Here is a 24,902-nt window from a genome sequence, read left to right as displayed (position 1 = left end):
TCTACAATTCTAGGTAATTCACCTGTAGTGTATCTGTAGGCCACTGAACATTTACCAAAGCAATTTACAAACCCGTCTCTGACTTTACTTCAAATTGTTTTCCCCCCTATTCTAGCCACAGGAGGGCAGCAAGAGGGAGCACTCTAACGAGCGTTGGCGCTGACAATCGGCGATGACTCTCCTCAAATTCTGCATCTGAGTGTAGGAGAGCGAGAGGCTTGAACTTCCTGTGCAATCTCAGTTCACCCGTTTTACATATACAGGAAGATTTTCGGAGCTGCAAAGTGAGAGGGGAGTGTTTGGTCATTTAAAGAGAAATTCCCCCGTACATAAACTGTAAATGCGGATTGTTTACATCAGTCGGTCGAGTCGGAGAAGCCATTCCTTCTTACCCTCCTCCCTTCGCACACTGTGGCGGTGGCGCGACTCCCCCTCACCGCAGATAGTGTCAGTGGAGCTGGCCATGGGGCCCTGATACAGCCCGGGCCCTGACTGAGGTTCTGCGTTGCATCAGAAAAGGAACAATTATTGATGGACGATTCACTTCTCTGACTACTGCATCAACCAAGAGTGACTACAAGGGGAAAGATAGAAGATTTTGAACTGCAATATTATTTCAAGATAATTGCATGATCTGATATTCGAGGGAGTGTGTTGATGTGCTGACCAAATTGATCGAGATTATTATGGCTGTTCTAAAACTCGTCGAACAGGTAGCTATGCCAATTTGACAAATAATTAATGTTTCATTAACGTTATATGTAGCTGTAGATAGTCTATAAGCTTTTCTCATTATGCATTGCGATAGTGACTACTTTGTTGATAAAAAGATATGCCCAAGTTAAACCCGGGAAAGTGGAATGTTTTTGTAAACGTTACATAATTGAGAAATTATTTTTCATGAGTCGCTGGCAAGTGAGAGGAAATCGTTTTTCTGGTGCCCAGAGGAACAGCTGCGGTCCGCTACGCGAGCGAGGAGGTGTGTCGTGCATCTCGTGCTGTGAATGAAATTGGGCGGTGTGTGTTATCTCATGTTGTAGATGCATTTGCAGTATTTACATAGTTCTTTGTTCTCCTTACCGTTTTAAAAGTAGGACAACGAATTCGGGGTGACTTTCTGATTGCTCTTCTGTAAAAAGTACCCCAGTTGAGTCACCGCCACGCGCCACTGGAATTCAGCTGTGAATTCCTTTATCGTCCCCATGAATTATAGTGTTGCTGTCGGCACCTGTTATGATCTGTCAAGTTGTTACTGGTGCATCCCTCGGTTTTGTCAAAAGAATGTGTTCTGCATTTTGGGCTTGCCTAGTCAAGTTCCCCATTTCTCTCTTCCTAGATTGTTGTCAGCGAGAAGAGTATAGGATGTTGAGCACAGTGACTTGTGTCACAAACTTCAAACTTCACCATCAGAGCATGATAGGATGTTACTATCTTTTTGTTGCTGTTACCGCAGACATATCTGAGTTGTTTTTCTTCACTGTATAGGGGGCTGTTTTTGTTGTAGAGGTGCTGAGTAACAGGGTCAAGCGGACAATAATAACAACAGCTACAGTACAGGGGTCATCTGAGTCATCACTCAGTCACCAGTCTTGTTGGGCTTGGAGTTTTTCCTGAACGCATGACCTGACCAGTCCCTAAAACCCGACCCTGGCAAGAGTGACTATTGTCTGGTTTCAATGATGGACTATTTTGGCAACTTTGAAAATAAATTGTTCAGGGGTGGGTCCTCTTTAGAAAGACAACTCTCCCAACGAATCACGCGACAGACATGCCAGAACGTCGCGATTCAAAAAGCAACGTTTGCAGGCAAAATCTTTGCAGTGGTTTTAGTGAAGGTAGTTGATGCAAGCTAGCCACTTGTGAAATGCATTCATTAAAAATAACCTCCATGATATCCTTCTAGCTAGCTACTATTTTGTATTTTTTTTTAAAGCGGATGCCAAAATAATCCACCAGACAGTTGGCACAGTTGCCTATAAGGTCGGGCTTTCGAGACTATGACCTGACAAGAAACATGGGCTATAACAAGGGGCCCAGGTGAGGAAAAACTCTGGGTCACATAGGGATAAAGAGGCTCTGCATTATCTGTGAGACCGAATACTAATGGTGCTGCTGTTTGACCTTCCTCTGTCCCTTATCCAAGGCCTTTATCTATAGATCAGCCCAGTCTGAACTGTGTAGAGCAGCAGCTGCAGGAAGTGATCCAAGAGCCTATCTCGCCTGTACATCTGATTTCAGCCTATGTCAGGCACGCACCACTGTATGTGCTCTCAAACCAGCATCAGTTATGGTCAGTGGGTTGTTTGAGTTAGTACAGGTTGTAACGGATGTGTATGTTTGCAGAGAGATTATACAAGTGTATGGCTCTGTGTGTCTACTGGCCAGTGAGTGACTCTGGCTGGGCCACTCAAGGACATTCAGAGACTTGTCCCGAAGCCACTCCTGCATTGTCTTGGCTGTGTGCTTAGGGTCGTTGTCCTGTTGGAAGGCGAACCTTCGCCCCAGTCTGAGGTCCTGAGTGTTCTGGAGCTGGTTTTCATCAAGGATCTCTCTGTACTTTGCTCCGTTCATCTTTGCCTCGATCCTGACTAGTCTCCCAGTCACTGACGCCGACAAATATCCCCACAGCATGATGCTGCCACCACCATGCTTCACCGTAAGGATGGTGCCAGGTTTCCTCCAGACGTGACACTTGGCATTCAGGCCAAAGAGTTCATTCTTGATTTCATCAGACCAGAGAATCTTGTTTCTCATGGTCTGAGAGTCTTTAGGTGCCTTTTGGTAAACTCCAAACAGGCTGTCATGTGCCTTTTACTGAGGAATAGCTTCAGTCTGGCCACTCTACCATAATGGCCTTATTGGTGGAGTGCTACAGAGATGGTTGTCCTTCTGGTAGGTTCTCGTATCTCCACAGAGGAACTCTGGAGCTCTGTCAGAGTGACTGTCGAGTTCTTAGTCACCTCCCTGACCAAGGCCCTTCTCCCCCGATTACTCAGTTTGGCCCGGGCGGACAGCTCTAAGAAGAGTCTTGGTGGTTCCAAACTTCTTCTATTTAAGAATGATGGAGGCCTCTGTGTTCTTGGGGACCTTCAATGCAGCATACATTTTTTGGTACCCTTCCCCAGATCTGTGCCTAGACACAATCATGTCTTAGAGTTCTACAGACAATTCCTTCAACCTCATGGCTTGGTTTTTGCTCTGACATGCACTGTGAACTGTGGGACCTTATGTAGACAGGTTTGTGCCTTTTCAAATCATGTCCAATCAATTGGATTTACCACAGGTGGACTCCAATCAAGTTGTAGAAACATCTCAAAGATGATCAATGGAAACATGATGCACCTGAGTTCAATACCGTGTCTCATAGCAAAGGGTCTGAATAGTTATGTAAATAAGGTATTTCAAATTTTTATTTTTAATACATTTGTAAAAACGTAGAAAAACCTGTTTTCGCTTTGTCGTTATGGGGTATTGTGTGTAGATTGCTGGGGATACAAAAAAAGTAGAATAAGGCTGTAACTTCAAAAAAATTGGGAAAAGTCAAGTGGTCTGAATACTTTCCTAAGGCACTATACAAGAGCATTTAGGGTTTAGTGCCTTGCTCAAGGGCACATCGATAGCTTGTTCACCTAGTCGGCTCAGGGATTCGAACCAGCATCCTTTTGCTTACTGGCCTAACCCCTAGGCTACCTGCTGCCCTAATCCCTCCCCTGTGTTCCAGAGAAAGGGAGAGACAGGAAGTTATTAGGTCTTGACATCCCCCTCCCCTTTTCTTCATTTTTCTTCTTACTGGATCCCCATGGGATTGTTCGTCTGGAAGTATGTGTGTGTGTGTGTGTATTGGTGTGTGTTGGTGTGTGTGTGTGTTGGTGTGTGTGCGTGTGCGTATGTGTGTGTGCGCGTTGGTGTGTGGGTTTGTTCAGAAGGGGGGTTGAAGGGTGCTCGTGACGTTGTTGTCTTTTTATTTCTTTTTATTTTGAAGGCTGCTGACCTTACATACACTTAGGTTGTGTAGGGGACTCGACCATACACATGTGAGTAGTCTGACAAATTGATTGATACAGTTGAAGTCGGAAGTTTACATACACTTAGGTTGTGTAGGGGACTCGACCATACACATGTGAGTAGTCTGACAAATTGATTGATACAGTTGAAGTCGGAAGTTTACATACACTTAGGTTGGAGTCATTAAAACTTGTTTTTCAACCACTCCACAAATTTCTTGTTAACAAACTATAGTTTTGGCAAGTCGGTTAGGACATCTGCTTTGTGCATGACACAAGTAATTTTTCCAACAATTGTTTACAGACAGATTATTTCACTTATAATTCACTGAATCACAATTCCAGTGGGTCAGAAGTTTATATACACTAAGTTGACTGCCTTTAAACAGCTTGGAAAATGATGTCATGTCTTTAGATGCTTCTGATAGGCTAATTGACATAATTTGAGTCAATTGGAGGTGTACCTGTGGATGTATTTCAAGGTCTACCTTCAAACTCAGTGCCTCTCATGGGATAATCAAAATAAATTAGCCAAGACCTCCACAATTCTGGTTCATCCTTGGGAGCAATTTCCAAATGCCTGAAGTTACCACGTTCATCTGTACAAACAATAATACGCAAGTATAAACACCATGGGACCACGCACCCGTCATACCGCTCAGGAAGGAGACGCATTCTGTCTCCTAGAGGTGAACGTACTTTGGTGCGAAAAGTGCAAATCAATCCCAGAACAACAGCAAAGGACCTTGTGAAGATGCTGGAGGGAACAGGTACAAAAGTATCTATATCCACAGTAAAACGAGTCCTATACCGACATAACCTGAAAGGCCGCTCAGCAAGGAAGAAGCCACTGCTCCAGAACCGCCATAAAAAAGCCAGACTATGGTTTGCAACTGCACATGGGGACAAAGATCATACTTTTTGGAGAAATGTCCTCTGGTCTGGTGAAGCAAAAATAGAACTGTTTGGCCATAATGACCATCATTATGTTTGGAGGTAAAAGGGGGAGGCTAGCAAGCCGAAGAACACCATCCCAACCGTGAAGCACGGGGGTGGCAGCATCATGTTGTGGGGGTGCTTTGCTGCTTTGCTGGTGCAAAATAGATGGCATCGTGAGGAGGGAATATTATGCAGATATATTGAAGCAACATCTCAAGACATCAGTCAGGAAGTTCAAGCTTGGTCGCAAATGGGTCTTCCAAATGGACAATGACCCTAAGCATACTTCCAAAGTTGTGGCAAAATGGCTTAAGGACAACAAAGTCAAGGTATTGGAGTGGCCATCACAAAACCCTGACCTCAAACCCATAGAACATTTGCAGGCAGAACTGAAAAATTGTGTGTGAGCAAGGAGGCTGACAAACCTGACTCAGTTACACCAGCTCTGTCAGGAGGAATGGGCCAAAATTCACCCAAATTATTGTGGGAAGCTTGCGGAAGGCTACCCGAAACGTTTGACCCAAGTTAAACAATTTAAAGGCAATGCTACCAAATCTAATTGAGTGTATGTAAACTTCTGACCCACTGGGAATGTAATGAAAGAAATAAAAGCTGAAATAAATCATTCTCTCTACTATTATTCTGACATTTCACATTCTTAAAATAAAGTGGTGATCCTAACTGACCTAAGACAGGGGAATTTTTACTAGAATTAAATGTCAGGAATTGTGAAAAACTGAGTTGAAATATATTTGCACAAGGTGTATGTAAACTTCTGACTTATATGTAAACTGTACTTATTTTCTCTCACCACCAACAGTAAGGGAAGGAGAAAAACACACTCATGGTTTTATTTCTGCATTGAATTCATAGTGGGACGTCATCGACATCAATCAGCAGCTTCTCATTTTGGAGCTATGCTGTGGGGGCGGAGACTCAGATCTGCTCTGTACCCTCTGGCACCAATAGCAATGCAGCTATTATATTCAGCATCTTTATGGAAGTAAAATCACAGCCAAAATAATGTGTGTGTGTGTGTGTGACATGATTGCATGTGTGTTGTTTGCAGTTCAAAGAATGAAAACAGAGTTTTTATCAGATACAGGAAGTTTGTGTAGGATGAGGGCAAAACAGAGAGACATCCGTTTTGTTTTGTCAAATGCCGGCGACCCCTCTTGGTTCTATTGGAACCCTTTTAGACAGGACTAGTTTATTTAAGATGCTGACCCTAATGGTGTTTTAAATGTAGAGAAGGAAGCTGCCACTCTCCTATTGGACAGGGGGTCGTTTTGACAACATTCATTGGCCCTTGGAGTCAGAGCGAGGGAGGAGCATGAGGGCAATGTGCTGTGCCTGTGCTGTGGCAACAATGGGCTCAGTGTTAGACATTTTTGTTTTGCCTGGAGGAATGGTATGATGTGGTGAGGGGTGGTGAGGTGAGGGTTGGTGTGGTGTGGTGAAGGGTGGTGTGGGGTGGTGAGGGTGTTGTGGTGTGGTGAGGGGTGGGGTGGTGACGGGTGGTGTGGTGAGGGTGTTGTGGTGTAGTGTGGTGAGGGGTGGTGTGGTATGGTTTGGTGAGGGGTGGTGTGGTTTGGTGAGGGTTGGTGTGGTGAGGTGAGGGGTGGTGTGGTGTGGTGAGGGGTGGTGTGGTATGGTTTGGTGAGGGGTGGTGTGGTGTGGTATGGTTTGGTGAGGGGTGGTGTGGTATGGTTTGGTGAGGGGTGGTGTGGTATGGTTTGGTGAGGGGTGGGGTGGGGTGGTGTGGTGTGGTATGGTTTGGTGAGAGGTGGTGATTTACTGCCACATGCAGGGATGGAATGTTTGCCCACAGGCATAATTCATTTGCTGATCCCTACTGATGACCTGGATGGAATTATTTGATCCTTCCTTAACCCATAATACGTCCCACAGAGTTGACTACTTCAAAATGGTGAAAGTCCTCAATGCCACAGCCCATGCTAAAACGGTTTTATTAGTCATATGTACAGGATACACATGGTATACACCATCCAATGAAATGCTTACTTACATGTTCCTTCTGGACAATGCAACAACAATAAGAAATAATAAAAGATAAGAATATTAACATAAAGTAAATGGCTCAGTAGAATAGAATAACTTTTAGCATCAGTATAATACAGGAAGGGACTGAAAATCCGAGCAGGTGGTCAGTCCAGTTCAAGTGGCTCTGAGATAGAAACGGTCTCTGATCCTGTTAGTATCAGACCTCATGCTCCGATACTGTCTGCCGACGGTAAGGGAGAGGATAGCTCGTGGCAAACGGCGGGAAAACATTCTGGATCAATCTATGTGGAGGAGAGCCCTGTTCCCATAAATCACTACTCCTTCAGCAGAGTCACCACTGTGGTTAAGCTGTAGTTAAGCTATAGTTAAGCTGTAGTTAGGCTGTAGTTAAGCTGTAGTTAGACTAGTTAAGATGTAGTTAAGCTGTAGTTAGACTGTAGTTAGACTGTAGTTAAGCTGTAGTTAGGCTGTAGTTAAGCTGTAGTTAGGCTGTAGTTAAGCTGTAGTTAGACTAGTTAGGCTGTAGTTAAGCTGTAGTTGGACTGTAGTTAGGCTGTAGTTAAGCTGTAGTTAAGCTGTAGTTAGACTGTAGTTAAGCTGTAGTTAGGCTATAGTTAGACTGTAGTTAGGCTGTAGTTAAGCTGTAGCTAGACTGTAGTTAAACTGTAGTTAAGCTGTAGTTAGGCTATAGTTAGACTGTAGTTAGGCTGTAGTTAGGCTGTAGTTAAGATGTAGTTAGACTAGTTAAATTGTAGCTAGGCTGTAGTTAGCTGTAGTTAAGATGTAGTTAGACTAGTTAAACTGTAGTTAATCTGTTGTTAGACTGTAGTTAGACTGTAGTTAAGATGTAGTTAAGCTGTAGTTAGGCTGTAGTTAAACTGTAGTTAAGCTGTAGTTAGACTGTAGTTAGGCTGTAGTTAAGCTGTAGTTAGACTGTAGTTAAGCTGTAGTTAGACTGTAGTTAGGCTGTAGTTAAGCTGTAGTTAGACTGTAGTTAGGCTGTAGTTAAGCTGTAGTTAGACTGTAGTTAGGCTGTAGTTAAGCTGTAGTTAGGCTGTAGTTAAGCTGTAGTTAAGCTGTAGTTAAGCTGTAGTTAGGCTGTAGTTAAGCTGTAGTTAGACTGTAGTTAGACTGTAGTTAAGCTGTAGTTAGACTGTAGTTAGGCTGTAGTTAAGCTGTAGTTAGACTGTAGTTAGACTGTAGTTAAGCTGTAGTTAGGCTGTAGTTAGGCTGTAGGGCCTGCACACCTCTGATTCTCCACCCGCTGTTTCATAAAGGCCTACACATTTTGTGTGCAGGTTTTTGCAGGTTATAGGATTAGTCAGAGTCTGTGTGTGGCCCACAAGCAGAACTGAAAATGTTGTCTGACCTAGGTTTCCTCTCTGCGTGTAAACTCTGAGAAGGTGACAGAATGTAACAGGAAGTGAGGCGGTAAGGTGGAGAGGGGACAGGAAGTTCAGATGCAGCAACATGTTCTGGCCTGACTCTGTGGTGCATAGGGCTGAGTCAGTCAGGGTTTTGACTCAATTGCCTTCTTCTCTGTCATTGAATTTGATGTTGTATGTAACTGACAGGTTGTCGAAACAATTGTCCTGTCAGTCATCATCACATGGTGATAGTAAAGGGCCACTGCTTGGCAGCACCCAGAAACAGCATCCATATGGGACCAGTCTGTGGTTTTGACATTGTTGGGATACAGCTTTTGTCAGATTTGACTTTTCGTAGCAGGTTAGGAGAATTTACGCAGCAGATAAGGAGAATTAGCGTAGAAATGCCAATTTAAAAAAAATTATACTTTTGACAATAATTTGACAAAAGCTGTATCTCTTCTAGCCATGACCCCAGTCTGTTTCGCTCTCAGAACCATGTCTCACCTGCTAGGTAGGTCCTTTTAAAATACTTTTACAAGGCACCCTTCTTTCCTCCCTTCTGTGAGGTGATTGCTATCACCAATCAAAAACTGGAAGGGTGGAAGGATCCATTTTAGAAGTATTGGAACAGGGACATGACCAGACTCATTATAGTCGGCCTGTCTACCCTCATGTCATAACCAGTCAGTGCAGTGTGTTTCTCAGAAAGCTGACTGACCCTGCTGATCTAAGGCCTAGTACTGATTGACAAAGATCATTTGTGCCTGCGTGCCAGCGATGTCCTGGACCTTTATTTAGGTCTGAGAGAGAGACTGGAGAGAGCACTGTAACTTCACTCACTACACTAGACTAAGATGAATGTTTACATGCTGCTGTTCTGTTCCCTTGTAGAGTTGGAGGACTTTATTTCCTTCTGTGTAAATAACCTCATACAGTTGTCTTATTACATCCACAACAGTCTTAACTACAGCACTAGGCCTTTACCACATGTAGGCTTACAGTGAGTCTCACTCACAGTCACTCACTTCTCCAGCTTTTTTAACCAGAGTGAAGGGTCAAACAGCTGCTCATGCTGGCAATGCTCTAATTCCATGTGAAGGACCTCTCCCCTATTTCCTCCTTTATCCTTGTTCACACACACAGCTGATAAATCTGATACCTTGAGATTTATTTCAGGGTGACTGTTTAGACACCTATTGAAGATAGGCTTGATCAGTATTTAGTAGAGGTCGACCGATTATGATTTTTTTTTCAACGCCGATACCGATTATTGGAGGACAAAAAAGCCGCTACTGATTAATAGGCCGATTTTTTAAAATGTTATTTGTAATAATGACAATTACAACAATACTGTATGAATACTTATTTTAAATTAATATAATTACATCAATAAAATACATTTTTCCTCAAATAAATAATGAAACATGTTCAATTTGGTTTAAATAATGCAAAAACAAAGTGTTGGAGAAGAAAGTAAAAGTGTAATATGTGCCATGTAAGAAAGCTAACGTTTAAGTTCCTTGCTCAGAACATGAGAACATATGAAAGCTGGTGGTTCCTTTTAACATGAGTCTTCAATATTCCAAGGTAAGAAGTTTTAGGTTGTAGTTATTATAGGAATTATAGGACTATTTCTCTCTATACCATTTGTATTTCATATACCTTTGACTATTGGATGTTCTTATAGGCACTTTAGTATTGCCAGTGCAATAGTATAGCTTCCGTCCCTCTCCTCGCTCCTACCTGGGCTCGAACCAGGAACACATCGACAACAGCCACCCTAGAAGCAGCGTTACCCATGCAGAGCAAGGGGAATAACTACTCCAAGTCTTAGAGCGAGTGACGTTTGAAACGCTATTAGGGCGCACCCCGCTAACTAGCTAGCCATTTCACATCGGTTACACCAGCCTAATCTCGGGAGTTGATAGGCTTCAATTCATAAACAGCAGAGCTGCTGGCAAAACGCACGAAAGTGCTGTTTGAATGAATGCTTACGAGCCTGCTGGTGCCCACCATCGCTCAGTCAGACTGCTCTATCAAATCATAGACTTAATTATAACATAATAACACACAGAAATATGAACCTTTGGTCATTAATATGGTCGAATCCGGAAACTATCATCTCGAAAACAAAACATTTATTCTTTCAGTGAAATACGGAACCGTTCCGTATTTTATCTAACAGGTGGCATCCATCAGTCTAAATATTCCTGTTACATTGCACAACCTTCAATGTTATGTCATAATTACATAAAATTCTGGCAAATTAGTTCACAATGAGTCAGGAAGCCCAAACTGTTGCATATACCCTGACTCTGCGTGCAATGAACGCAAGGGAAGTGACACAATTTCACCTGGTTAATATTGCCTGCTAACCTGGATTTATTTGAGCTAAATATGCAGGTTTAAAAATACATACTTCTGTGTATTGATTTTAAGAAAGGCATTGGTGTTTATGGTTAGGTACACGTTGGAGCAACGACAGTCCTTTTTCGCGAATGCACACTGCATCGATTATATGCAACGCGGGACACGCTAGATACACTAGTAATATCATCAACCATGTGTAGTTATAACTAGTGATTATGATTGTTTTTTCTAAGATAAGTTTAATGCTAGCTAGTAACTAACCTTGGCTTCTTACTGCATTCGCGTAACAGGCAGGATCCTCATGAGGCAGGTGGTTAGAGCGTTGGACTAGTAACCGGAAGGTTGCAAGATTGAATCCCTGAGCTGACCAGGTAAAAATCTGTCGTTCTGCCCCTGAACAAGGCAGTTAACCCACTGTTCCTAGGCCGTCATTGTAAGTAAGAATGTGTTCTTAACAGACTAGCCTCGTTAAATAAAGGTTAAATAAAGGTGTAAAAAATGACCGATTTCCGATTGTTATGAAGACTTGAAATCGGCCTTAATTAATCGGCCATTCCGATTAATCGGTTGACCTCTAGTGTTTAGGGAGACTTGCATTAGCCCTGCTCGTGTTTGAGACATGTATCCACTTGTGCTGACATTTCATTGTCATCTGAGAGCAATGAAGGTTTCCTTTGTTGTTCTATTATGTAGGATTAGGGAACCACCTTGGATCTATAGAGGAGGATTAGGGAACCACCTTGGATCTATAGAGGAGGATTAGGGAACCACCTTGGATCTATAGAGGAGGATGAGGGAACCACCTTGGATCTATAGAGGAGGATTAGGGAACGACCTTGGATCTATAGAGGAGGATTAGGGAACGACCTTGGATCTATAGAAGAGGATTAGTGAACGACCCCAAGGCTCTGACCCTTTCTCTTCTCTCTGTCTCCTCCTCAGCCTCCTCTGGTCCAGGCCGTCTTCAATGGAGACCCTGAGGAGATACGCATGCTCATCTACAAATCGGAAGACATCAACGCTCTGGTAAGACCACCAGACATGTTCCATTCACATACTTCCATGCTCCAGAGCAGAGGAAATGCTGAATAAAACAGTCCTACTATTTCCTCTCTCTGTGCACTTCCTGTGTGGGCCAGGGGTCAGTATGGGAAAAAGCTCAAACCAGTATTTATTTACAACAGCACAGGGATATTGTTAGCTGCTCCAGCAGAACAGGACATAGGCTGATCCCAACCCTCATTCTCTTTCCTGGGTGTTTAGTCTCTTCTATGGGCTGTTGGCTGCTATAAGAAGCACTACTATGAAAACTTTGTCTTTGTCCAGTTTAGATGTGTTTTTTGTTTGAGAGTCAGTGGAGGGCTGGGCCAGATGGATTTGAGGGGTTGTTTTGTGTGCTAACTGGCAAGTGGCCACAGGGACAATGGATGTTTTGGCACAGCGCTGTAACATAGCCAGTAGCCATATGCTTAGCTCATCCCATAGGATGCTGACTGTTAGATCCTCTTCCCTGCCTGGCCAGCTCTGTGTCCACTACAAGCTAACTGTCCTATTCATGGCCTCCGCCATTGTATACTGAACAAAGATTTTATTGAGTTACAGTTCATATGAGGAAATCAGTCAATTTAAATAAATTCATTAGGCCCTAATCTATGGATTTCACAAGACAGGGAATACAGATATGTTGGTCACAGATACCTTAAAAATGGGCCTCATAATAGGCCTCAGGATCTCATCACGGTATTTCTGTGCATTTAAATTGCTATCGATATAATGCAATTGTGGTCGCTGTCCGTAGCTTATGCCTGCCCATACCATAGCCACACAGCCACCATGGGGCACTCTGTTCACAATGTTGACATCAGCAAACCGCTCGCCCACACAACGCCATAAACGTGTTCTGCGGTTGTGAGGCCAGTTGGATCTACTGTCAAATTCTCTAAAACGATGTTGGAGTTGGCTTGTGGTAGAGAAATGAACATTCAATGATCTGGCAACAGCTCTGGTGGACATTCCTGCAGTCAACATGTCAATTGCACCCTCCCTTGAGACATCTGTGGCATTGTGTTGTGTGACAAAACTGCACATTTTAGAGTTGCCTTTTATTGCCCCCAGCACAAGGTGCACCTGTGTAATTATTATAAAAATAAAAATAAATATTTAACCTTTATTTAACTAGGCAAGTCAGTTACGAACAAATTCTTATTTACAATGACGGCCTACACCGGCCAAACCCAGACAACGCTGGGCCAATTGTGCACCACCCTATGGGACTCCCAATCAAGGCCGGTTGTGATACAGCCTGGAATCGAACCAGGGTGTCTGTAGTGACGCCTCTAGCTCTGAGATGCAGTGCCTTAGAACACTGTGCCACTCGGGATGATCATGCTGTTTAATCAGCTTCCTGATATTAATCAGCTTCTTGATATGTCAGGGCGATGGATTATCTTGGCAAATGAGAAATGCACACTAACAGGGATGCAAACAGAGAAATAAGCTTTTTGTGTGTATGAAACATTTCTGGGATCTTTTATTTCAGCTCATGAAACATGGGACCATCACTTTACATGTTGCGTTTATATTTTTGTTCAGTGGGGTTGCGTTGGGCTCTTATTATAACTCTGTCTAACTCGGTTGCCTCTTGCCTAAAATAATCTGACTTCAGTTGTTAAATTGAAAAGTACCCGTGCTCCTGGATGATGCACACACACACACATATCAAATATATAGTGTAACCCTACAAAGGCTGCCTGTAACTCTCTCTCTCTCTGTCAGGATGCAGAGAAGCGCACCCCGCTCCATGCTGCAGCCTTCCTGGGTGATGCTGAGATCACTGAGCTTCTTATCCTCTCCGGTAAACCAACCCCCCCATCTTTCTCCTCACACTCTATCCCCCTGCTTTACAGCCTTAGCTATAATAACACAATGCAGTTTAAATAGATAGTAGAAAGTAGCTTTTATCATAGATTGCTTGGACAATGTGTCTTTTTACTCTCACTACCCATCTACCTATCTACCTATCTACCTATCTATCCATCCATCCATCCATCCATCCATCTATCTATCTATCTATCTATCCATCCATCCATCCATCCATCTATCTATCTATCTATCTATCTATCTATCCATCCATCCATCCATCCATCCATCCATCTATCCACCCATCTATCTACCCATCTATCTACCCATCTATCTACCCATCTATCTACCTATCTATCTATCTATCCATCCATCCATCCATCCATCCATCCATCCATCCATCTATCTATCTATCTATCTATCTATCTATCTATCTATCTATCTATCTATCTATCTATCTCTCTCTATCTCTCTCTAGGGGCGCGGGTCAACGCCAAAGACAGTATGTGGCTCACCCCTCTCCACCGTGCGGTGGCATCCTGTAGTGAGGTGGGTCAGTGGACACACACGCACACGCACACGCACACACACACACATGCACAGTGACAGGCAGCAAACAGCATGGCAACACATTCTTAGGGACCCATGCTGAGACACAGGTGGTGAGAAGCTAAACAGCCTAAAAAGAACAGCAGGATCTGTGGTGGAGAGGAGAGCAGAGGAGCTGAGAGCTGAGCGGAGAGGAGTGGAGCTGAGAGGAGAGGAGCTGAGTGGAGAGGAGCTGAGTGGAGAGGAGCTGAGTGGAGAGGAACTGAGCTGAGTGGAGAGGAGCGGAGAGGAGAGGAACTGAGTGGAGAGGAGCGAGAGGAGCTGAGCTGAGAGGAGCTGAGAGGAGCGGAGAGGAGCTGAGCTGAGAGGAGCTGAGCGGAGAGGAGTGGAGCTGAGAGGAGAGGAGCTGAGTGGAGAGGAGCTGAGTGGAGAGGAGCTGAGTGGAGAGGAACTGAGCTGAGTGGAGAGGAGCGGAGAGGAGAGGAACTGAGTGGAGAGGAGCGAGAGGAGAGGAGCTGAGTGGAGAGGAGAGGAGCTGAGTGGAGAGGAGAGGAGCTGAGAGGAGCGGAGAGGAGTGGAGCTGAGTGGAGAGGAGAGGAGCTGAGTGGAGAGGAGAGGAACTGAGTGGAGAGGAGCGAGAGGAGAGGAGCTGAGTGGAGAGGAGCTGAGTGGAGAGGAGCTGAGTGGAGAGGAACTGAGCTGAGTGGAGAGGAGCGAGAGGAGAGGAGCTGATTGGAGAGGAGAGGAGCGGAGAGGAGAGGAACTGAGTGGAGAGGAGCGAGAGGAGCTGAGTGGAGAGGAGCGAGAGGAGAGTAGCTGAGTGGAGAGGAGCTGAGCGGAGAGGAGCTGAGCGGAGAGGACTGCACACTTAGCTATAATCACCAGTCTGACCATCGTCCACCACTCTCTGCTCTGTGTGCCAGTCAGTAAGGAATGCATTAGCAGTAGCACACAGCATAGAAAGACCAGACCCATAACAGAGACATAGCAATCTGTCAACACAGCCAACACAATACCTTGTGTCAGTCCCCTGGATTCAATCTAGGGTAGCTTAGGATCGACTCACTCACTAATGTGTGTGCCTGTGTATGAACTTTGAATATGTGCATCTCGGTATATGTCTATAAATGAATGCATATGTTTATTGAATGTCTCTAGTTGTTGAATATGTCCTTCTCTGTTGACAAAGGTATGTAAAGGTAACTGGCAAAAATAATGGAAACACCAGAGTAAATGAGGGTTCTGGCAGCTCTGTTATTGTATGGGATTCATTTTCCTGGAATGGTTTAGCTCCCGAGGAGCTGCCAAGGAGAGCCGAGGAGCTGGCGAGGAGAGCCTCAGAGGACAACGTGGGCTAGGTGCTCAAGGTCTCCATGGAGGACGTACTGAATGGAAGACATTCATTTTCAATCTCCCTCTAGCTCAGACCGCTACCTCCACCTGCTTCAAGATGTCCACTATCATCCCCGTGCCCAAGAAAGGGAAAGTAACTGAAGTAACTACCGTCCCGTTGCACTCACCTCCGTCATGATGAAGTGCTTCGAGAGTCTAGTGAAAGACCACATCACCTCCTCCCTCCCTGACACACTCAACCCTCTCCAATTCACCTCCTTCCTTCCTCCCTGACACACACACTCCAATTCACCTCCTCCCTCCCTGACACACTCAACCCTCTCCAATTCACCTCCTCGCTTCCTGACACACTCAACCCTCTCCAATTCACCTCCTCCCTCCCCGACACACTCAAACCTCTCCAATTCACCTCCTCGCTCCCTGACACACTCAACCCTCTCCAATTCACCACCTCCCTCCCTGACACACTCAACCCTCTCCAATTCACCTCCTCGCTCCCTGACACACTCAACCCTCTCCAATTCACCTCCTCCCTCACTGACACACTCAACCCTCTCCAATTCACCTCCTCCCTCCCTGACACACTCAACTCTCTCCAATTTGCCTACCGCCCTGACAGATCCACAGGTGACGCAATTGCCATTGCACTGCAAACTGCCCTCACCCACCTGGACAAGAGGAATGCATTTGTGACGATGCTGTTCATCGACTACAGCTCAACCTTCGATACCATAGTGCCCTCTAAGCTCACCACAAAGCTCACGGCCCTGGGACTGAACTCCTCCCTTTGCCGCTGGGTCGTGGACTTCCTGATGGACCACCCCCAGGTGGTGAAGTTAGGCAACGTTACCTCCTCGACACTGATTCTCAACAAGGGGGACCCAGAAGGGTGCGTCCTCAGTCCCCTCCTGTACTCCCATGACTGCGTGGCTTCACACAGTTCCAACTCCATCATCAAGTTTGCTGACGACACCACAGTAGTAGGTCAAATCAAATCAAATTGTATTGGTCACATACCCGTGTTTAGCAGATGTTATTGCGGGTGTAGCAAAATGCTTGTGCTTCTAGCTCCGACAGTGCAGTAATATCTAACAAGTAATATCTAACAAATTACACAACATATACCCAATACACACAAACCTTACACAAATTCCTTAAAGTGGCCAGGGATTTCTAGTCTATGCCTATAGGCAGCAGCCTCTAATGTGCAAGTGATGGCTGTTTAACAGTCTGATGGCCTTGAGATAGAAGCTGTTTTTCAGTCTCTCGGTCCCAGCTTTGATGCACCTGTACTGACCTCGCCTTCTGGATGATAGCAGGGTGAACAGGCAGTGGCTCGGTGGTAGATGTCCTTGATGATCTTTTTGGCCTTCCTGTGACATTGGGTGTTGTTGGTGTCCTGTAGGGCGGGTAGTTTGCCCCCCGTAATTCGTTGGGTAGACCGTACCACCATCCGGAGAGATTTGTGGTTGCGGGCGGTGCAGTTGCCGTACCAGGCTGTGATACAGCCCGACAGGATGTTTTCAATTGTGCATCTGTAAAAGTTTGTGAGGGTTTTAGGTGGAAAGCTACATTTCTTTAGGCTCCTGAGGTTGAAGAGGCTCTGTTGCACCTTCTTCACCACACTGTCTGTGTGGGTGGTCAATTTCAGTTTGTCAGTGATGTGTATGCTAAGGAACTTGAAGCTTTCCACCTTCTCCACTGCGGTCCCATCGATGTACAGTTGAAGTGGGAAGTTTACATACACTTAGCTTGTAGTCATTAAAACCACTCCACAAATTTCTTGTTAACAAACTAGAGTTTTGGCAAGTCGGTTAGGACATCTAAACATTTTTTACAAACATTTTTTACAGACAGATTATTTCACTTATAATTCACTGTATGACAATTCCAGTGGGTCAGAAGTTTACATACACTAAGTGACTGTGCCTTTAAACAGCTTGGAAAATTCCAGAAAATTATGTAATGGCTTTAGAAGCTTCTGATAGGCTAGTTGACATAATTTGAGTCAATTGGAGATGTACCGAAAATTGTAGACCTCCACAAGTCTGGTTCATCCTTGGGAGCAATTTCAAATGCCTGAAGGTATCACGTTCATCTGTACAAACAATAGTACGCAAGTATAAACACCATAGGACCACACAGCCGTCATACTGCTCAGGAAGGAGACCCGCTCTGTCTCCTAGAGGTGAATGTACTTTGGTGCAAAAAGTGCAAATCAGTCCCAGAACAACAGCAAAGGACCTTGTGAAGATGCTGGAGGAAACAGGTACAGTATCTATATCCACAGTAAAACGAGTCCTATATCGACATAACCTGAATGGCCGCTCAGCAAGGAAGAAGCCACTACTCCAAAACCGCCATAAAAAAGCCAGACTCCGGTTTGCAACTGCGCATGGGGACAGAGATCGTACTTTTTGGAGAATTGTCCTCTGGTCTGGTGAAACAAAAATAGAACTGTTTGGCCATAATGACCATCATTATGTTTGGAGGAAAAAAGGGGGAGGCTTGCAAGCCGAAGAACAACATCCCAACCGTGAAGCACGGGGGTGGCAGCATCATATTGTGGGGGTGCTTTGCTGCAGGAGGGACTGGTGCACTTCATAAAATAGATGGCATCATGAGGAGGAAAAATTATGTGGATATATTGAAGCAACATCTCAAGACATCAGTCAGGAAGTTCAAGCTTGGTCGCAAATGGGTCTTCCAAATGGACAATGACCCCAAGCATACTTCCAAAGTTGTGGCAAAATGGCTTAAGGACAACAAAGTCAAGGTATTGGAGTGGCCATCACAAAACCCTGACCTATGTCCTATAGAACATTTGTAGGTAGAACTGAAAAAGCGTGTGCGAGCAAGGAGGCCTACAAACCTGACTCAGTTAGTTACAATGCTGAGCTATAGTCAATAAACAACATTCTTACACAGGTATTCCTCTTGTCCAGATGGGTTAGGACAGTGTGCAGAGTGATGGCGATGGCATCGGCTGTGGATCTATTGGGGCGGTAAGCAAATTGAAGTGGGTCTAGGGTGGCAGGTAAGGTCGAGGTGATATGATCCTTAACAAGCCTCTCTCAAAGCACTTCATGATGACAGAAGTGAGTGCTATGGGGAGATAGTCATTTAGTTCAGTTGCCTTTGCCATCTTGGGTACAGGAACTATTGTTGCCATCTTGATACATGTGGGGACAGCAAACTGGGATAGGGAGCGATTTAATATGCCCTTAAACACACCTGCTAGCTGGTCTGTGCATGCTCTGAGGACGCGGCTGGGGATGAAGTCTAGGACGGCAGTCTTGCGAGGGCCTTGCGAGGGTAAACATGTTTAAATGTTTTACTCACATCGGCCACAGAGAAGGAGAGCCCACAGTCCTTGGTAGCGGGCCGCGTCAGTGGCACTGTGTTATCCTCAAAGCGTGCAAAGAATGTGTTTAGCCTGTCTGGAAGCAAGACGTCCGTCTCGGCGACGTGGCTGGTTTTCCTTTTGTAGTCCGTGATTTTCTGTACTCCCTGCCATATTCTTCTCGTGTCTGAGCCGTTGAATTACGACTCCACTTTGTCTCCATACTGATGTTTAGCTTGTGTGTTTGCCTTGCGGAGTGAATAACTACGCTGTTTATATTCTGCCATATTATCGTTGTTGGTCTGATTACCAACAACGACAAGACGGCCTACAGGGAGGAGGTAGGCTGGGCGCTCCGGCATCCTCATCAACAGGGCCGCTGTGGAGACAGTCAAAAACGTCAAGATTATCAGCATGCACATCTCCGAGAAGCTGAAATGGTCAAACCACACAGACACCATGGTGAAGAAGGCACGTCAGCGACTCTTCAACCTAAGGATGCTGAATACATTTGGCCTGTCCCAGAGGGACTTCACAGTGTTCTATAGGGGTACCATCGAGAGCATACTGTCAGACTGCATCACAGCCTGATAAGGCAACTCCACCGCCGCGGACCACAAGGTGCTAGAGAGGATGGTGCGCTCAGCCGAACTCATCAATTGGGTGCACACTGCCTGCCCTCCAGAACACCTACAACACCAGGTGTTGCAAGAAGACCATCATCAGGAACCTCAGGAAACCAGAGGTTGACCTGTTCTCCCCGCTTCCTTCACTCAGATGCGGGCAATACAGGAGCATCAGGGCGATAACTGGAAGACTGGCCAATAGCTTCTACCCTCAGACCATCAGGCTGCTAGTTGTCAATTATCATTGCTACAGTTGTACATGTTTATATATGATTATAATTATAATTATTGTAGTTATTATCATTGTTCGTATTATTAATTCTGTAATTCTACTATTATTATTGTTAATGTTATTAGTATTATTATTGTTATTGGTGTTGTTATTATTATTATTACCATGATTATTTATTGTTATTATTATTGCCATTATTATTATGTATTGTTATTGTTAGTATTATCAGTATTGTTATTAGTATTGTTATTAGTGTTGTTATTATAATTATTGTTATTGTTATTATCGGTATTATTATCAGTATTGTTATTCGTATTATTGTTATTGTTATTATCATTATGATTATTTATTATTATTATTGTTATGACTTGTATTATTATTAATAGTAGTATTGTTATTAGTATTGTTATTATTACACTGCTCAAAAAAATAAAGGGAACACTAAAATAACACATCCTAGATCTGAATGAATTAAATATTCTTATTAAATAATTTTTTCTTTACATAGTTGAATGTGCTACAACAAAATCACACAAAAATTATCAATGGAAATCAAATTTATCAACCCATGGAGGTCTGGATTTGGAGTCACACTCAAAATTAAAGTGGAAAACCCCACTACAGGCTGATCCAACTTTGATGTAATGTCCTTAAAACAAGTCAAAATGAGTCTCAGTAGTGTGTGTGGCCTCCACGTGCCTGTATGACCTCCCTACAACGCCTGGGCATGCTCCTGATGAGGTCCAACTCCTGGACAGTCTGTGGTGCAACGTGGCGTTGGTGGATGGAGCGAGACATGATGTCCCAGATGTGCTCAATTGGATTCAGGTCTGGGGAACGGGCGGGCCAGTCCATAGCATCAATGCCTTCCTCTTGCAGGAACTGCTGACACACTCCAGCCACATGAGGTGTAGAATTGTCTTGCATTAGGAGGAACCCAGGGCCAACCGTACCAGCATATGGTCTCACAAGGGGTCTGAGGATCTCATCTCGGTACCTAATGGCAGTCAGGCTACCTCTGGCAAGCACATGGAGGCTGTGCGGCCCCGCAAAGAAATGCCACACCATGACTGACCCACCATGCTGGAGGATGTTGCAGGCAGCAGAACATTCTCCAGACTCTGTCACGTCTGTCACATGTGCTCAGTGTGAACCTGCTTTCATCTGTGAAGAGCACAGGGCGCCAGTGGCGAATTTGCCAATCTTGGTGTTCTCTGGCAAATGCCAAACATCCTGTATTGTGTTGGGCTTGTAAGCACAACCCCCACCTGTGGACGTTGGGCCCTCATACCACCCTCATGGAGTCTGTTTCTGACCGTTTGAGCAGACACATGCACATTTGTGGCCTGCTGGAGGTAATTTTGCAGGGCTCTGGCAGTGCTCCTCTTGCTCCTCCTTGCACAAAGGCGGAGGTAGCGGTCCTGCTGCTGGGTTGTTGCCCTCCTACGGCCTCCTCCACGTCTCCTGGTGTACTGCCCTGTCTCCTGGTAGCGCCTCCATGCTCTGGACACTACGCTGACAGACACAGCAAACCTTCTTGCCACAGCTCGCATTGATGTGCCATCCTGGATGAGCTGCACTACCTGAGCCACTTGTGTGGGTTTTAGACTCCGTCTCATGCTACCACTAGAGTGAAAGCACTGCCAGCATTCAAAAGTGACCAAAACATCAGCCATGAAGCATAGGAACTGAGAAGTGGTCTCTGGTCACCACCTGCAGAACCATTCCTTTATTGGGGGTGTCTTGCTAATTGCCTATAATTTCCACCTGTTGTCTATTCCATTTGCGCAACAGCATGTGAAATTTATTGTCAATCAGTGTTGCTTCCTAAGTGGACAGTTTGATTTCACAGAAGTGTGATTGACTTGGAGTTACATTGTGTTGTTTAAGTGTTCCCTTTGTTTTTTTGAGCAGTGTATTATATATATGTATTATTGTTATTATTATTACTGTTATTATGATTTATTATTATTATTATTTATGTATTATTGTTATTATTAATATTGTTATTATTATTATTTATGTATTATTGTTATTATTATTACTGTTATTATGATTTATTATTATTATTATTTATGTATTATTGTTATTATTATAATTATTATTATTATTGTTATTATTAATATTGTTATTATTATTATTTATGCATTATTGTTATTATCATTATTGTTATTATTATTATTGTTATTATTATTGTTATTATTATTATGTATGTATTATTGTTATTATTATTATTGTTATTATTATAATTATTGTTATTATTAATATTGTTATTATTATTATTTATGCATTATTATTATTATTATTATTGTAATTATTATTATGTATGTATTATTGTTATTATTATTATTGTTATTATTATTATTGTTATTGTTATTATTGTTATTATTATTAATGTATTATTGTTATTATTATTATATTATTATTATTATTGTTATTGTTATTATTGTTATTATTATTATTGTTATTATTATTATTGTTATTATTATTATTGTTATTGTTATTATTGTTATTGTTATTATTGTTATTATTATTATTTATGTATTATTGTTGTTGTTACTATCCGTATTTTGACCAGCACTGTTGGAGTCCGGACCATAAGATTTTCACTGTACCCTGCAGTTATATCTGCATCCCTGTGCATGTGACCAATAAACTCAATCTAATCTAAAATCTAATGTAATCTACTTAACCCCTTAGAGGACAAGGTAAAGGCCAATGAATACATTCTGAGGGACTTTCAACCTATGGTGAATAATTTTTTATCCTGATGGGAGTGGATGACAATCCCCGATCCACAGGGAACAAGGTCACTGAATGGTTTGATGAGCATGAAATGATGTAAACCATATGCCATGGATGTCTCAGTCACCAGATCTCAACCCAATTGAACACTTATGGGAGATTCTGGAGCGGTGCCTGAGACAGAGTTTTCCACCACCATCAACAAAACCAAATGATGTAATTCTGGGGGAAGAATGGTGTCGCATCCCTCCAATAGAGTTCCAGAGACTAGTATAATCTAGACCAAAGGTGCATTGAATCTGATCTGGCGGCTCGTGGCCCAGCGCCCTACTAAGACACTTTATGTTGGTGTTTCCTTTATTTTGGCAGTTACTTGTACATTCATGAGTGTTCAGAGGCATTTCCTGTATATATGTTCTTCTGTCTATGCTGCTTACACACGTCTCCTACAAACACACACACACAGTCTCTACTCTCCTGCGGTTCTAACACACTCTGCTCTTCAGGAGGCGGTTCGTGTGCTGATCCGTCACTCTGCTGATGTGAACGCGCGGGATAAGAACTGGCAGACGCCGCTTCACGTTGCCGCTGCCAACAAGGCCCTGCGCTGCGCTGAGGTCATCATCCCGCTGCTGAGCAGCGTCAACGTGTCGGACCGCGGGGGGCGCACCGCCCTGCATCACGCTGCCCTCAATGGGCACACCGAGGTACTGTAGGCGGCGGGGTCTCTTTTCACATCTCTTATTTACGTCCGTACGTATAGTCAGTTAGCCCCAGGCCCAATTCAGGAAGTGAACTGAAATTCTAATTCCAAATTGGAAATGCAATTTACCCCAACCAACACATGCTCAGTCCCAAATATACCCCTAGTGATACTATCACCTAGTGTTACGAATCCCTTTTGGCCCGACAGTCTAGGGGGGGATGGTAATGAGACCCGTAACATAACTCATGCAAATTATTATTGTGACAAAGTAAAAGTGTGCACGAAATAACCACGACAACAGAAATCTACCGTCAAACTCTAGGTTTATTTATAAACGCACGGTAATGGGGGGAGCAGGAAAAGGGGCTGAGCTGGACCCAAGGAAAGAAACAATAAGCATCCAAAACACCCCTAAGCTAGGCTAGCCTACTTTAACAACAGCTAACTAACTAACCAAAAATACAGTGGGTGGTCCGCCCAGTTCTAACTAGTGTATTTAACAAAGTTTACCTACGGGTAGTGTATGCCCATGGGCGACTTGTCTTGGTTTCCCCTTTTCCCACCAGCAAACAAACAAACACCATAACCCAAAAACAATACTCACAGGTGATGACAAAGTGCTATGGAGGTGCTTAAACAAAAGAGAGGTTAATACACAAAGCGAGAGTGAAACACAGAGACCTACAGACATAGCATTTACAGAGAGATTGAGCTAGAGATTGCTCCAGAGCAAACAAATGATGGGGTTTTTAAACCATGGGGAAGGAACTGTGATAGGGTAGGAAATAGGAGGAGGTGTGTCTTCTGATTGATGATTGATTGGGGAGTGATGATTTTCACCTGTGAGGGGAGAAGGAGAGAAAAGAAACACACACACAGGATACACACATACACAGGATAACTGTATCCGTAACACCTAGGCTCACTAGTGAGTGACAACAACTGTATTAAAATATTGTTGTGTCCAGAAATAACACTCCCACACAAGCGTCATGATAGGTGGTAGAGGTAAAGTCATACAGGCATATACTGGAATAATGGTTGTTTTTGCTTAAACACTAGTCAGTATTTAGAATGCTTACATAAAGACCCTCGCCCACGCTTGGCCCCTACGAGGGACGCATGCACACACACACACACACCTGAGTCACCACTGGCTGCCTGCTGAGACTAACACACACCGCTCACATACTCCCTCTCTTTCTTCCCTCCATTTCAGATGGTTAACCTGCTGCTGGCTAAGGGAGCCAACATCAATGCCTTCGATAAGAAAGATGGCCGTGCCCTGCACTGGGCGGCTTATATGGGTGAGATGTAGACATTAAGAAAGATGGCCGTGCCCTGCACTGGGCGGCTTATATGGATGAGATGTAGACATTAAGAAAGATGGCCGCGCCCTGCACTGGGTGACTTATATGGGTGAGATGTAGACATTAAGAAAGATGGCCGCGCCCTGCACTGGGCGGCTTATATGGGTGAGATGTAAACATTAAGAAAGATGGCCGCGCCCTGCACTGGGTGACTTATATGGGTGAGATGTAGACATTAAGAAAGATGGCCGCGTCCTGCACTGGGTGACTTATATGGGTGAGATGTAATCATTAAGAAAGATGGCCACGCCCTGCACTGGGTGACTTATATGGGTGAGATGTTTTCAGAAATCACTGAGTCACCTACTAGTCAGAGAACTGAGCCAAACAACATTGGTTGCTTTCTTCTGGGATTTCTCTTCACTACTCGTGTTGCTGAACATTTGATAGAAACATGGTTTTGAACGGTTA

The 24,902-nt window shown here is 44.0% G+C and overlaps 1 protein-coding gene across 3 annotated transcripts in view; it reads left to right on the top strand.

Moving 5' to 3' along the window:
- The first annotated feature begins 203 nt into the window (after positions 1-203).
- Positions 204-24,902, top strand: part of LOC115110535 (serine/threonine-protein phosphatase 6 regulatory ankyrin repeat subunit B-like) — a 53,975-nt gene continuing 29,276 nt past the window's right edge. Inside the window, exons 1-6 of one of the 3 annotated variants that reach the window (XM_029636286.2) lie at positions 204-713; positions 11,651-11,734; positions 13,484-13,562; positions 14,046-14,116; positions 22,922-23,122; positions 24,341-24,428. In XM_029636286.2, coding sequence (XP_029492146.1) covers positions 687-713; positions 11,651-11,734; positions 13,484-13,562; positions 14,046-14,116; positions 22,922-23,122; positions 24,341-24,428 — 550 coding nt within the window. In that variant the 5' untranslated portion in view covers positions 204-686. The other 2 variants (XM_065018789.1, XM_065018796.1) reach the window with 2 other exon arrangements.

This window comes from Oncorhynchus nerka, linkage group LG1 (genome assembly GCF_034236695.1).
Source record: "Oncorhynchus nerka isolate Pitt River linkage group LG1, Oner_Uvic_2.0, whole genome shotgun sequence".
In the NCBI taxonomy this organism is placed as follows: domain Eukaryota; kingdom Metazoa; phylum Chordata; class Actinopteri; order Salmoniformes; family Salmonidae; genus Oncorhynchus; species Oncorhynchus nerka.
This window is presented reverse-complemented; position numbering and strand designations above follow the sequence as displayed.